The 16,409-nt window shown below is 38.9% G+C and overlaps 1 protein-coding gene across 1 annotated transcript in view; it reads left to right on the top strand.

The window, feature by feature from the left end:
* The window catches only part of LOC137778138 (ranBP2-like and GRIP domain-containing protein 3), a 28,864-nt gene that overhangs the window by 1,664 nt on the left and 10,791 nt on the right, over window positions 1-16,409 (top strand). The window contains 7 exon segments of the mRNA XM_068565136.1: window positions 3,193-3,260; window positions 4,569-4,680; window positions 5,197-5,349; window positions 9,274-9,504; window positions 9,838-9,983; window positions 11,878-12,070; window positions 15,996-16,083. Of these exon segments, the coding sequence (XP_068421237.1) occupies window positions 3,193-3,260; window positions 4,569-4,680; window positions 5,197-5,349; window positions 9,274-9,504; window positions 9,838-9,983; window positions 11,878-12,070; window positions 15,996-16,083 (991 nt within the window).

The raw sequence follows: 16,409 nt of genomic DNA on the forward strand, positions 1-16,409 counted from the left end.
CAGGCTTTCTAGGATGTCCAACTTCTAGGTGCCATGATGGGTCCATAGTCTCCTGTCTTCCCAGGCTTCCACTTGTTCACCTCATCTTTTGTTCTGCCATTTTCTACTCCTTTACATCTGCTTTTGTTCTTGTTGAAAATGTCACTTATGTCTCTTCAATTTTTTTTTCCAAATGGCTTCTATTTAGTTTTCCTAGTTTTCTGTCTAGTTGGCTTTTTATTCTGCACCCCTGATTTCCTGCTCTTTAGAGGCAACTTGACAGCTCTTAGGTGTTTGTTCTACCGTTAACATCTGTACTTCATACTTCTGAATAACATACATGTGTACAGTTGACCCTTGAACAAAACAGGTTTGAACAGCACAGGTCCACTTATATGTGGGTTTATTTTCAATAAATATGTACTAGAGTACTGTGCGATCCATGGTTGGTTGAATCTGAGGATGTGGAAACTTGGATATGGAGGAGCCAAGGTTCTGGAGGAACCAAGTGTGTATACAGAGGGCCGACTGTAAGTATATGTGGATTTTGAACTGGGCAGAGGGTCAGTGCCCCTAACCCTTGCTTTGTTCAAGGGTCAACTGTAGTTTTATTTCTTTATCTCCTTTTCCTCATTTTAGACACTTTCTACTGGCTTTCACCTTTCCTCCAGACCTGTCCACGGATGTATTTACTTTTCCCCTCCTTTTTTCAGTTCTGTTCTTGTAAGTTTTAGTTAAATGAATATCTAGTGTTTATATAATTATGGTAAGGTAAATAGTTTTGCATTTAAGTCACCTTTATTGTGTAGTTTTATTTTTCCTAGAGTAAATAATAATTGCTCTATTTTTTTGGTTGGTTTAGTTTCGTATGATGTATTTCTTTTTTTCTTTTAAATTAATTAATTTATTTTTGGCTGCATTGGGTCTTTGTTGCTGCGTGTGGGCTTTCTCTAGTTGCAGCGAGCGGGGGCTACTCTTGTTGCGGTGTGGTGGCTTGTCTTGTTGAGGAGTGCGGGCTCTAGGCGTGCGGGCTGCAGTAGTTGTGCCTCGCGGGCTCTAGAGCGCAGGCTCAGTAGTTGTGGCACACGGGCTTAGTTGCTCCGCGGCATGTGGGATCTTCCCGGACCAGGGCTCGAACCTGTGTCCCCTGCGTTGGCAGGCGGATTCATATCCACTGCGCCACCGGGGAAGCGCGGGTGCTGGATTTTGTCACATGCTTTTTTTCTTTTGGTGGCATTTGAGATGATCTTGTGGTTTATTTCTTTTGCTCTTTTAATGTGATGGATATACTTGTGTTATGCTTTTGACAGGTGTACTGGACCCAGCTCTGCCTCCCCAAGGTGTAGAGGGGAGGGAGGTGAGTGGCACTGAGGGCTTTCCACTCACTCTACTTTTCATATCCGTGTATGTGCCAGACGTGAGTCATGCTTAACATGGTCCTCCTTGTCAGCTGATCCTCTCAAACTCATTGCCCCTTAGCTGTTGTTTGACTAGGTTAGTGAGAATCTTGGTCGTTAATTCATACGTCTCTAATTAGATGATAAGGCATTTGACTACCTTAAGAGACTCATAGTTACTCTGCCATTTATTACCTTCGTTGAATTTCTTTACTCTGACATTGGATGTACTGGGCAGAAATCACATCACATCAATACCTACAGTTGCCGCTGTTTTAATTAAGCAGTGAGACTCCTCAGGGCTGCCCCAGTTGGAGAGGTGCATTCTGGTGTTAATCACAGGCTAGACCATAGTATGCAAGGGGCAGATGAAGTAAAGTTGTAGAGCTGGGCAGGTGCCATGTCATGCTAGTCTTTGGTGAGAAGTATGGGTATTTTCAAAGTGTAATGAAAGCCATAAAGGGATTTAAAATTTTAAAGGAAGGCACAATGTGGTTTGTCTTATGTTTTGGCAAATTAATTTTGGGAGGGAAACAGGAAGGAATTAGTCGTTTTGGTAGTCCCAGAGAGAGATCATAGCAGGCTTGTACTTTGGTAGCAGCAGTAGAGATGTAGAGAAATGGATGGATTGAGGTAACACAGAAGGTAGAACTGACAGGTCTTACTATTTTACACACAAGTTTGGAGCTCAGGAGAGCTTGAGAGCCAGAGATACACATTTGAGAGTCAGCATAGTCATGGGTGAGATGGATTATGTATCCCAGATGCGATGCTCTGAGAGGGAAGAGGACTTAGGACCTACTCCTGGGGCTCTGCCAGTTGGACAGGCACAGCCTTAGGGTGCCTGTGCTTCGTGAGCTGAATCTGATTGTAGCCTTGTGAAAATGCAGGGCACTGTACGTAATTGGTGAAATACGGTAAAATAGCACTCTCTCCTGCTTCTGTGCTTGTCACCCTTCCTGAACTGCAGGCTTCGTGCATGAAGACAGAGACTTAATTTCCTGCCCATTCCCCAGGTCCCAGAATGGTGCCTGGTGAATAGCAGGCACAGCGAACAAATCTAACACCTGTATTTTTAGGAATAAAATCAGTAAATGAAAACATTGCTTTGTAGGCTGCTTTTTCACTTAGTATGTTGATTTTTGTTTTTCTGTGTCCTTATATAGCTTTCAAAAATAAGATGCTTGATGGCTGTGTACTGTTATCACATGTGTGTAACATCATCTGGTGTGTCCCAGCAGGCTGGACTTTGGAGCTTATAGAAATAAAAGAGCCAGGGTGTGGACTTGGATTATTACCAGAAGAGTTCAATTTTTATTTCTGCCTCTTTAGCTCCTTGAGTGTAGAATAATGATCTGTGGAGCGGTCAGTAACTGGACCAGGGAATCCCCAGTGCCTTAATGGGTCTGAAGTACTTCGGTACTCTCCCCATAAAGGCTTACACATGGCAGGAGAAGTGAAGTCTCTCGTGTACCTCTCCTCCCCTAGAAAAGTGGGCTTCTGTCTGTTTACTTATCTGTAAAGTGAGAGAGGGGCGCCACACAGTTTCTAAGGTTTCTTGCTGATATAAATTCTTAATTTCTGATGTCATCTTGTCTTGATGTTCTTAAACTTATTTTTTTGTTTCATGAAAATTAGAAAACATGGACTCAGGACTTTTAGAACATGTGCCTTTCTACAGGCAATTTTTTTTAATCTTTTAAGTGAACAGAAATCAAATATATTAATATTAACCTTGCTAGGACAGATTTTAGCTCTTGTGAAAAATATGCAGAATTAAAAATATGATAAATAAAGAATTCTTAATTTTTTTTAGAAGTCAATGAAAGGATTCTATTTTGCAAAGCTGTATTACGAAGCTAAAGAATATGATCTTGCTAAAAAGTAAGTACCAAACTGTAAACATGCCTTAATTTTTCTAAAACCGGTGCTTTAACCTCATGTTCTTCTTTGAAATGGTTAAGTACACGTTTTTAAGCAGTTCTTCCTAAGTATGTCCTGGAAATAAGGGATTCATCACTCAGATTGGTGATAAGAACTAGTCTGGATTCCATATGCAGGTTGAGTCTAGAATGATACTTTCTGCATGCCTGCTGCTTGTTTACACCTGGGACAAGAAGTCGTTTGGCATTAAACTTTCTCTAAAGATTGTCCTGGGTTAGAATAAAAAGAGAACCATGCCTATATTTTAATTTCTTCCTGGTCAGATACCTGCTGCTTTTATCAGCTGGAAAAAAATGACAATGAATACAAAATTAAACTAATTTCTGAGCAGGAGAATAGCTTGTGTAAAAGATCTTTAATTGACTGATAGGTGATCCTGTGAGGCTTTGTCTCACCATAGAACCAAGAAGCTTGGTGGTCTGATTTCCTGATTTATAGTGGCTTAAAGTTGGAAATTCTGAGGGAGGCAGGCTATTAAAGGCATTGATGGGAAGATGAAAATACTGATAAGGAAAGTGTTAGCGCCTTTATTTAACTAGCAGCATTGGAGCTGTTAACCCTGTTCCTTATTAATATGACACTTTTTCCTCCAGTGTTGATCTTTGGTCTAGTATCTCCTGTGATAACATTCACTGGGCCTAGAATATGCTTATTTTTAGTTGTCACTTGAGTTAAGGAATGGAAGTAACCGGCATTTGGTGGTGTAGTGAGTGATTTTTCTTCTGTGCTGTTTTAGCTGGGTACAGTCCCGTTAGATGTTATTTTCTTGTTTAAAAGGTGAATACATTCCCTTAGTTGTTATTTGGAAATTGTTGCTCTTTAGTGTTTTGCATTATGATAGTTCAAAGATGTATTGTAATCACTTTCTAATTTCTGTGCAAAACTTAGTGCTATTACCAAAATGTCATAATAGAAAAAAAGTAATTTATGTGTTCATGTCTTAAGAATGGGTAGCACTAGAAAAAAAAAATTTGGTAAATGTACCATTTAATGGTAAAATGAATATGTTGTCAACTTTGTATGTGTGCTTGTGTTTAAGTATTATCTCTTTCTTTCTTTCTGTGGATGCTTTTCAGTTATCTGCATATTCTACTTTAAGTAAATAGTGGTAGTCAACAATTAGAATAACAATATGTTAGCTTAGTGGTTGCTTGGCTTAAGATATTCTCAGCATATTCTCTCAGTTAAATGCAGTTCTAAATGTGATAATTTAAAGATTGTTTTTATATTATTATTATTTTTAAACAGATATATATCTACATACATTAATGTGCAAGAAAGGGATCCCAAAGCTCACAGATTTCTCGGCCTTCTTTACGAAGTGGAGGAAAACATAGAGAAAGCGGTTGAATGTTATAAGGTAAACTATGTAAGATTAAAACATAGTCTTCGCACAGCCAAACACACATAATGCCCAGATTAATTTATGTAATAAATAATTCAAATATATTTTATGGATGTCTTGAAAACAAGCACTGGTATCATCGTACTATTAAGTGAAACAGCTTGAAACAGATTTTAAAGTAGTTAGCCCAAAGAATGCTGTATTTTATCATTAAGAGATTAGCGATTGTAAAAGAAGATTAACACCTATAAATTTCAAGTTTACCATGATCAGAAATGCTGTTCTTATGTGTGTGGTTCCCTCCCTCCCTCCCTCCCTCCCTTCCTTTTCTGTTTTGCGTTTACCAAATAAAAAGATAATTTTCTACAGTCATCTTCAGAAAACTTGCAGACACTTTAACAGCCTTGAAATAACATGCTGTCATTTAGAAATAGAGTTTTAATAGAGTCACTTGATAAATTTTTAATTTTTGTGTATGAGTGTATGGACTTTAGGAATCCTACTAATTTCTTAATTCTTTTTTGATATCAGCGTTCAGTGGAATTAAACCCAACACAAAAAGATCTCGTGTTGAAGATTGCAGAATTGCTCTGTAAAAATGACGTTAGTGATGGAAGAGCTAAATACTGGGTTGAAAGAGCAGCTAAACTTTTTCCAGGAAGTCCTGCAATTTATAAACTAAAGGTAAAAAATTAAGCAAAAGAAAGCATATAATAAAAGCAGTTGGGGAGAACTTAAGACACAGCTATTTCTAATATTTGGAGTTTAAATGATTTCAGTAGTAACCTTTAAACCGGTGTGTGTGGGGATGGGGAGTGTGGGAAATGGGTGAAGGGGGTCACAGGGGTACAAACCTTCAGTTACAAGATAAATAAGTTCTGGGGATGTGAAGTACAGCTTGTGACTATAGGGAACAGTACTGCACTGTGCATTTGAAAGTTGCTAAGAGTGGATCTTAAAAGTTTTCATCACAAGAAAAAGTAATTGTAGCTGGGTGAGGTGATGGACGTTAACTTATTGTGGAGGCCATTTCACGGTACGTACGTTATCACAATATGCTGTTTCATTAGGCACGAGTTTGCTTCACACATGGCATCTCATTTACCCTTTGGAATGATTAATATTTTAGGGATTTTACGGTTTGTTAGCTAGATGGTGGAGCTAAGATTAAACTGACTTCTATCTGATATGAAATTTTTGCTTCATTGGGTGAAAATTACCCATAGGGTGACAGTTTAGAGTTATAAAGTTTTTAAAGAACTGTTATCTAAATTTGGAAAGGACTGTGTTATGGGATAGTGAGGTTTTCAAGCAAAAGTTAAAAGACAGTTTCTCTAGCATGTTATAGGTAATTTCTAAAAATGATAGAAACTTGTTGCTAATATATTAACTCATTATGCTTGTTATTCTTTACTGAGTGAAATATAGTTTATTAAGTGATTCTTCTGGAGAAAGTCTTTCCAAATATACTAGGCAAACAATTTTAAGTGTATGTTGGGTCGTAACCAATATATTGGGTGGCTTGTAGGATCTTAGTTCCTCGACCAGGGATCGAACCCCGGGCCCCGGCAGTGAGAGTGCTGAGTACTAACCACTGGACCGCCAGGGAAGTCCCAGTGTACATTGTTTTTAACAGGACCCCCTCCATCCCGACTTATACATGTGTCCGATAGAATTTTTAAAACTTTTTTATTTTGAAATAATTGTAGATTTTTCTCAGGAAGTTGCAAAGATTGTACAGAGAGGTCCTGAGTTTACTTCATCCAGCTCTCCCCAGTGGTTACCTCTTAATGTAACTATAATACAATATCACACCAGGATTTTGGCGTTGGTGCAGCGTGTGTTCAGTTCTTGTTCATCTCATCACGTGTGTAGATTTGCATAACCAGCACTGCAGTCAAGAGACAGAACTGCCCCATCACCACGGGGCGACTTTCATGCTTGCCCTTCTGTGGTCACATCCACCTCTCCTTCCCATCGTCCTTAACTTCTGCCAACTGTGAATTTGTTCTGTCTTTATAATTTTGTAATTTAAAAATATTGTGTAAATAGAATCAGGCATCGGGTGACCTTTTGAGGTTGGCTTTTTTCATTCTGTACAATGCCCTTGAGACCCATTCAGGTTGTGTGTATCAGTCAGTAGTTGGTTCCTTCCTTTTATTGCTGAGTAGTATTTCGTCATATGGGTGTGTTCCACAGTTTAACCATTTACTTTTGAGGGAAATTTCGGTTGTTTCCAATTTTTACCTATTACAAATCTGGTATGAGCAATTGTGCACAGATTTTTAAATCAGAGGTGTTTTAAAAGCCCCTAGAGATAAATACTAGTAACATTAAGTTTTTCTCCCTGTGATAAGCACCTGGATTTTAAATATTAATCTAAAATGTTAGGTTTCAGTGTGTAGATTTCTTTCCCTTATTATCTTTGTTTTATGCCTCAAACATAATTTCCTCATCGGCCATGACAGTCCATTGCATTGTGACATTACGGACCATGTATAAATGGGAGGGGATTATTCTTCTTGCAGTATAACCAAAAGCTAAATGTTTCTGAAGCATCCTGATTTTCTTTAATGACTCTTTAAAGACAGTGTTGTCTAAAACTAAATCTTATGTCAGATTTCCCCCCCCCCCCCATCTTTTGGAATAGAAATCCATGAGATTTGTAACTATTTAGCAAAGTAATTCTATTTCTCCTAAAATTTGAGGCTTACTTACAGTAAATAGTTTTTTGGCATTTCTTTAATGAACAAAACTACTCAATATTATTAATGAGAGAGCTTTTTCTCTTGGGTATGGGAGCAGAATTTTTTTTTTTTTAATATTTATTTATTTACTTATTTGGTTGCACCGGGTCTTAGTTGCGGCTCACGGGCTCCTTAGTTGTGGCTGGCAGGCTCCTTTAGTTGCAGCTCGCCAGCTCCTTAGTTGTGGCATGCGAACTCTTAGTTGCAGCATGCATGTGGGATCTAGTTCCCTGACCAGGGAATCAAACCTGGGCCCCCTGCACTGGGAGCGCGGAGTCTTAACTACTGCGCCACCAGGGAAGTCCTGAGAGTAGAATTTTTGAAAAGCATCCATAATGGTGTTGATCTTTTACTTACTTATTTTTAAACATATAATTGAAGTCTAGGGCTTTTTTGCAGTTATAGACACACCAAGTGTAAGTTACAGAACTTATCCAGGAGGAGAGAGATTGGTGAGGGAGAAAGGGCACTAATGGCGAGCATGGTCTGCGAGGCGGCAGGGTGGGGAGGTGAGTGCAGGAAGGTAGAGTGGAGCTTAGAGGTGATGGCTTCCATTTTCTCCGCGGGGGATGAGGTGTGATCATAAGTTGAAAGTGAGGGTTGGAGGAAAGAGGAGTATGAAGTGAACTCTTCAGGGAATGGAGAAAGTGCGTTTATTAGAAGTAAAGTAGGGCTTTATTTTTTCTAGGCATTACCAGTTTGGCAGTTTGAGATTGTGCAAGTAAACCAATTAGCTTGCTTGTGGTTTCCCAAATTCCCGAATGCCCTGCACTCACTTGTTCATCTGTTAGTGTATGGGCGCAGAGAAAGCAGGTGGCGGGGTCTCCAGGAAAGGTGGAGGGAGTTAATTGAAGGCATCTGTAAGTAAGGAGTAATTGTGGATATTGGGACTGTGGCATTTCAGCTTGACATGGAAGGAAAGTGTATGTGTGTATTTCATGGAAAATTAAAACTTGGTGATGTCAGTGTACTGAACGCTTTTCATGTGGTAGAGGCAAAGAGGTGTGGCAGTGAGGGTATGTGAGCCCCAGTGAGGTGGGAAAATGAGAGGGTGTGGCGGTCTGAGCGCTTTGATCAAAATACAGATTTTGCCAAAAGGATGGCTGAGGCTGGAGTGTGGAGCAGTGGAGATGAGGTCGTTAAAGAGCAGAATGGCCAGGCTATTATGTGTCTTGTGCACTTCTCAGTTGCCACGGACAGTGACAGTTGTTAGGGATAAAGGAGGACGGTTCTATTCCAGTTACTGATGAGGGGGGACCGGGAGGAGTAGCCGGATAGCAAGTCCTTTAGAAAACAGAGTTAGGAGCAGGGATGTGGGGGTGGGGCGGGGACATGGTCTGGTGGTGACGCCGGGAGACCCCCACCTCCTCTACTTGTGCGTAGGCTAGCAGAGAAGTGATGGCAGCTGTCTGGGAATGGGACCCCATTCAGAAAGGCCAGAAGGTGAAGACTTTGAGAAGATAGCAGAGCAGTAGGAGCTCCACAGTGGGAGCAGAGGGGGCAGGGATGGGTCAGCCTTAGGGAGATGCAGAGCACATTGAGGGTGAGGACCCTGATGGCAACGGCTCCTGGGAGGCTAGGCTTCTGGTAGTGCCCGGAGTGTGCAGGGACGCGGGCCGGTCGTCCTGGCACACTCTGAGGTGAGCATGGGCAGCCACTGCTGCTGTGTCATCCCAGGTGTTTCTCCGCACGTACATTTCTTGAGGTTTAGCTTCTGGGCTGGCAGTGACTCTGAGGGGCTAATGAGGGACGTAGGGTGGGAATTTACTAAAGCCAGACGCAGTGGGCTGATGCTCCTAGGAGCCATGATGTGTTTGAAGTTGCACAGATGCTTCTCTAATTCACGGTTCTTTAAAAATAGGAGCAGCTTTTAGATTGTAAAGGTGAAGATGGATGGAATAAACTTTTCGACCTGATTCAGTCAGAACTTTATGCAAGACCTGATGATGTCCACATGAACATCCGACTAGTAGAGCTGTATCGCTCGAACAATAGACTGAAGGATGCCGTGGCCCACTGCCACCAGGCAGAGAGAAACACAGCCTTGCGTTCAAGTTTGGAGTGGAATTCCTGTGTCGTACAGACCCTGAAGGTGGGTAAAAACTGTTGGGTCTCACACTTCTTTATGGACAGTTACCATATATCCCTTTGTATTTAAGCGCTGCCTTCCAAGACCTAAATTTCTTTCATTTATGTATAGCAGCTGTGAAATGAGATATTTACTAGCATGATTTCAATTTATAATGGGTGGATTGGAGAAATAAATATGAGAAATACGTTTATATATTTTTTGTTTTTATAGGCTGGTTTAAAATCGACATGGTTTTACAGCGTAGGAATGGGCAAAGGAATTTGTAGGCATAAAGCACTCAGTTTTGTAACACATGATAAAGTTTTGTAACTTGGAGTTCTTTTCGCAAAATAGGAATATCTGGAATCTTCACAGTGTTTGGAGTCTGATAAAAGTAACTGGCGAGCAACCAATCAGGACTTACTTCTAGCCTATGCTAACCTTATGCTTCTCACGCTGTCCACGAGAGATGTGCACGAGAGCAGGGAATTACTGGAGAGGTATGTTGACCTACGGAAAGAGTACTTCGGTGTCAATTACAGATTTTCTGTTTGTGGTAATTCCGTTCATTGGTCTAAACATCTTAATGGCGTTATTTTTTCTGTAATATATCCAGAGGTAGTAGTTAACATAATGAACTACTTAGTAGGACTCTTCTTTTGTGGGGATATTGTAATTGGTTTTGTGTGACTTTGATTTCTAGAGAACTGTATTACTGCTTAGGCTTTATTAAGTTATAGTTAAATATTTAGTTTTGACATACTTAATAAAGAGTTGAGCCTGAAAATGAATGTTCTAACTGCTGTTCCATATTTTGTTTCAAAAAAGATGATACAATCTTGATTGAAAATCAGAGAATAAACTTCATTTGTCAGATATTCTAGTATAAGCTGTTAACGTGACTGATATTTCAGAAAACAGTGTTTTTAGCTTAGAAACAAGATAACTAAAATATAATACATGATTTTTCTGTTTTCCACGTTTTAATTTTGAGGCCCAGTATCTCCACTTGATTAAAATAAATTCCACTGAACAGAAACATCACTTGGATTTGTGTGTTAGTTTAGAGTAGGGGTTGACTAGAGCTTGTGGGCTAAACAAGGCTTACAGCCTGATTGTATGAATAAAGTTCTCCTGGACACAGCCATGCTCATTGTTGTGTGTTATCTATGGCTGCTTAACACACTGCAGTGGTAGAACTGAGCACTTGTGACAGAGGTGGTGTGCCTGCAAAGCCACATTAGTATGTGGCCCTTTATAGGAAAACTTTGACATTCCCTGGTTTACACTCTCCATTTGTCTGAAAAGTGATTCTTTTCACTGAAGTGTAGAGGTAGTTTTCTTGAGGAAGTACTTAGTGTCTTAACATGGGTAGGGTAAGGGAGTATCCAAAAAAAACTAAATTGAACTTTTAGATCATTTTAGAAAATATTTAGGTTTTTTTGTTTTTTTTATTTTGGTGTGGTTATATACTTAAAGACTTGGTTACATGAGGAAATGCAGGAGAAAGAGGCAATTTTTTAGTAGTACTAAAAAAAAGTTTTAACTTCATGGATCCCTAGGAGGGGTGTTAAGACCCTCTAGGGCAGCGGTCCCCAACCCTTTTGGCGTCAGGGACTGGTTTTGTGGAAGACAGTTTTTTCCAGGGACTGGGGGTGGGGCGGGGGCGGGGACGGGGAGGGTGGGGTTGGGGGGCGGTTCAGGCAGCGATGCGAACGATAGGGAGCCGCAGATGCAGCTTCGCTCCCCTCCTGCCCTGCGGCCCGGTTCCTAACAGGCTGCAGACCTGTATCGGCACGAGGCCTGGGTTTGGGGACCCCTGCTCTAGGGGTTCCAGGAACTCACCTGCTAGAAGAAATATCTGTTGTTCAGATTTCTTATAATCTACTTTAAAATCATCCTTCACATTTCTATTGTGTTTGCTTTTGATTTTCTTACAAAATGAAGATTCTGAGAACCATTAGGATTCAAAAGCATTAATTAGTACATAGATTACAAATAATAGTGAGAAATATAATTTATTTAACTCCGTAGTTATGTATATAGTAAGAAGAGCAGTTATGGCATTGATAAGGCACATATTTTAGTTATTATAATTTGAAAATGGCATGTTTAATTTGAGAAATTTCAACTTTGAATTAAATAACAAAACCATATGGAGAAGATGTTTTGGAATAAGACATTCTAGAGGTTAAGCTTGAAGTATAGGAAGTGTGTGGAATAACAATAAGCACTAGATGATTTGTAATTCATAAAACAATATGGATTATTGAGAGAATGTGGAAGATGAAGCTTGAAATAAATTGTTTTATTAATTTTATTTTGAATTAAATAATGAAACTGATTATTCACAATGCAGTAGTTTAATGCATGTTTATTACTTTAATATTACAGTTTTGATAGTGCTCTTCAGTCTGTGAAACCTTGTGTGGGTGGAAATGATGAACTCTCAGCTACTTTCTTCGAAGTGAGAGGACATTTCTACATGCATGCTGGTTCTCTGCTTTTGAAGATGGGTCAGCATAGTGACATGCAGTGGCGAGCGCTCTCTGAGCTGGCTGTGTTGTGCTATCTCATAGCCTTTCAGGTAATCCACTCCCAGTTTTGCATGCAATTGACATTTCAGTGAGACTTTGTTGTATTTCACATGGAGGTGTGTCCTGGTACATAATGAAAATATGGGTAAATATGCAAAATTAAGATGAAATAGTTACTTTGATGGGTGAAGAATAACAAGATTTATACAGTACTGGTGGGGCTGGTGAAACAGGTACATTGATGCATTGCTGGTGGCAGTTGGCATTGCTATGGCTTTTTGGAAGATCAGTTTGAAGAATTTGATCTTTTTACTCTGCCATTTCTGGGAACCTGTAGTATGGAAATAGTCTCAAGTATGGATAAAACTTCATTCAAAAAGATACGCATAAAAAAAAAAAAAAAAAGATCCGCATAACTTGGACGAAAAACTAAGTAAGTAAATTTTGGGGTATGGTTGCGTAAGCTATGATAGAAGAATGTGTTTACCACACGCATTTCAACATGTTAATTGGAAACATACATATGTAATATGTGTACAACGTTAATAGTATATTTAATGTATAGCAGTATACTTACTCATCTTTGGAAACATGAAACTTCTTTATACATAGAACGTGACATGAAGAAAATACGCCAAAATATTAACCATTATTTTTAGATGATGAGATGCTGGCTCTTATCCCTTCCCTAATTCATTTTTGTAGTTTTAATGTTTTCTTTAGTGAGCTTGTAGTAATTCTGAAGTGAAAAGAGATGAGCAGTCTTCCAAAAAATGAATTAAGCCCAGCTTGTAAAAATTACTGTTAGCTTGGAGAATAATCTTTTGCCTGAGAGAAAGAAAAAGGGGTTCACTACAGATTTGCTTTTAGGGAATGTTCCTCCTTCTAGTTCATATTACCTAGATCTTTTAAAAACCTGTTGATATGTGGTCCACAGTGCTACGGTGTGCTCAGTGGAAGCATTTTGGTTCATAAGGAATATGTTTTAGTGAAAATTAGTGAAGTTAATGAAGTTTGCTAATTTATATAACCACTAAAAGGTACTTATGATTAATATTTTTACAGAATCCTCAAGTAGTTGACAGTTTTCTTATTTTTAATGGAAACTAAAATGTATTAAATTTTTAAAAAATGTGTATTTTTAAGTTAACACACAGTCAACCATTCTAAACATTGACCTTTTTAAAACTGCAGCATAGTTGATGTACAGTATTGAATAAGTTACAGGTATATAATATAGTGAGTCACCATTTTTAAAGGTTATACTCCCTTTATAGTTATTGTGAAATATTGGCTCTATTCCCTGTGTTGTACAGTATATCCTTGTAGCTCATTTTATACACAACAGTTTGCACCTCTTAACCCCCCACCAATACCTTGCCCCTCCCTCCTTCCCTCTCCCCACTGGTAACCACTAGTTTGTTCTATATATCTGTGAGTCTTTCTTTTTTCTTGTATTCATTAGTTTATTGTATTAAACTTTGACCTTTTTAAATAGTAAAAACTAAATCTCCCTCTTAACTGATTGCGTGAGGCTAACTTTTTTAATGGTAGGGTTTTCAGACCCTTGCTCAGGGGACTGCTGTAGTTCTAGTGAGTCCAGGTAGTCCCCCGCTTATGATTGTCCGACTTACAGATTTTCAACTTTACAACGGTGTGAAAGTGCTACGCATCCGGTACAAACTGTACTTTGAATGTTGATCTTTTCCTGGGCTGGCGATACGTGGTACATACTCTCCTGTGATGCTGGGCAGTGGCAGCAGGCTGCACCCCCCATCTGTCACACAACCATGAGGACTTACAGCCATCTGTACCCAGACAACAACAGTCCTGCTTTTCATTTTTAGTACAGTATTCAGTCAATCACATGAGATATTCAACACTTTATAATAAATGGGCTTTTTGCATTAGATGAGTTTGCCCGACTGTAGGCTAACGTAAGTGCTCTGAGCATGTTGAAGGTAGGTGAGGCTAAGCTGTGATGTTTGGTAGGTCAGGTGTATTAAATGTATTTCAACTTAGGATATTTTCAACTTACGGGTTTATTGGGGCATAACCCCATCGTAAGTTGAGGAAGAGCTGCGTGTCTGTGTTTCAGCTAGGCTTTAAGCAAATTCTCTTTTGAAACCTTTTCTTTGGCCGCACTGTGCAGCTTGCGGGATCTTGGTTCCCTGACCAGGGATTGAACCGGGGCCCTCGGCAGTGAAAGCGCCGAGTCCTAACCACTGGACTGCCAGGGAATTCCCTCTTTGGAAACCTTTTAATTAAGATGAGGAAGTGTTGATTTGAGATGATGTGACTGAGTACATTCATAACTAATTTACTGGTCCCAAATGATAGCGGTTGAGTAGTTCTGGAAAAGGTGCCAGTTTTATGAATTGAGGTCAGTTTGAAAGCAAAAAGAATTATGTCACATTTTGTTTCTTATTTTCTGTGGTCTTCAACATCTATCTATAGATGACTAAGTTTGGCTTCATGCTTAAAAAACTTCTGGGTAAAAGCATAGGTCAAACTAATGTTTCTAAAATTCAAAATCGGAAGTTTTTAGGTTCATAAGTAATATATTTATTTTGAAAAATTATCTTTGGAAAGGTGGTTATATTCACATGGTTTCATATTGTAGTGGCATGTAAGAATATACAGTGAAAACTCCTTCCTGTGTCTGTTCCTTAGTCATTTACTTCTCTTCCCTGGAGGAACTAATGTCATTAGCTTCTTATGAGTTCTTCAAGAAATGTTTTATGCACGCACACTCTTCTTAGAAAATACAGAAAGAAGAAATTCTGTACATTCTATTTATTTTACTTTATTTCCACGAAATATATCTTGGTGATATTTCCATATCAGCCCAGAAAACATAGCATGAGTACAGCACCCTCATTTGTTCTGACGTTTGCATGTTATTTCATTCTATGGATGTACCATAGATTGGGTTTCTTTAAACCAGTGCCCTAAAACCACGATACCAAGTTTTACTTTTTTGCTATGCTACTTCAAAATAATTCTGCAATGACTAATTTATGCCATTTCACATGGTGAAAATTTGCGGGTGGAATAAATTCTTGAGAGAAGAATGGCAGGATCAAAGTGTATCTATGCATATATAAGTTTTAGAGCTATTGCCAAATTTCTAGCCTCACAGAGGTTGTACCAAATTGTACTCCCACTACCAATTTAAGAAAGTCATTAGAGGTTTAACAGCAGTTACACCCACCATCCATATAATTAAGTTTTAGGATATCTCCAGTAAGTGTTCATTGTCTGGAACTGAACATTTTCAGTGATGGACATTTGCTACTTTTCAAGATAGTCTGTTGCGTTTTTGCATAATTTGGTTCTTGGTGCTTCCTTATATGGAGTAAAAATATTTCTCAAGCTGCTACCCATTGGTGGTGTTTTTTTCTTTTGGTGCTGTTAAAAAGTCTAGCCCTTCTTTTACAAGGTAATTTTCCTAATATCTGAAGGCAGCTGTCTTTTTTTCACCATTCTGTTTATTCATAATTGTTCCAGCTCTTCTTCATAGGATATGGCTTGGAGCCCTTTTACTCTCTTGGTTGTCCCAGTTATCCCAGTGGTATCTCAGATATTCTCTGGAAATGTGCTGTCCACAGTGTGGCATTTCCAAGTATGGGTCCACCAGTGCCAGGTCATGGAGAGCTGTCATCTCTTCCACTGCTCTCATTCTGTTTATGCAGGGTAGAAAAGGTCTCTAACCAAGTACTCCCGTTTGCCCAACTGTAACTTGAATGTGCTTTTAGTAGAAAGTAGTTTCTCAGAAGTGCTCTTTGTAGGCATCTTTTATAGATTACCTAAATTCCTTGGTTCCGAGTGTTTTGCAGTTAGATTTCCAACTCTGTTTAACACTGGCTAACTGTTTATTCTTTATCGAAAAAGTACAGTGTAATAGAAAGGAACATCTTACTGTTAGAAATGTGAGTATCACTAAATTAAGATTTTTGATTCTAAAATGATCAGGTTCCAAGACCAAAGATTAAATTTATTAAAGGAGAAGCTGGACAAAATCTACTGGAAATGATGGCCTGTGATCGTCTGAGCCAATCAGGTAATAGTAATGTTTAACTGATTTTATTTTAAAAAGAAAAGAAAATTTCTGTTTGAGCACATCTTATGATAGTATCTTCTCTCTGTCCAGGAGATAATTTGTCATAATCATTTGTTTCTCTTTGCCATATTGGATTAGGGAGAGAGTTATAGAAAGAATGATAAGAAATTGTATATTCTTTAAAAGGAACAAATATTGTTTGCTCCCAGGTAGAGAAACTCCTTACTGGCCCCCCGCCTCCCCGCCCTTAATCTAGCTGCTAGAGCTTCCATCCAGAATATTTTTTTTCCTTTTTTAAAAAAAAATTTTTTTTTTTAACGTTTATT

This window comes from Eschrichtius robustus, chromosome 15 (assembly GCF_028021215.1).
Source record: "Eschrichtius robustus isolate mEscRob2 chromosome 15, mEscRob2.pri, whole genome shotgun sequence".
NCBI lineage: Eukaryota > Metazoa > Chordata > Mammalia > Artiodactyla > Eschrichtiidae > Eschrichtius > Eschrichtius robustus.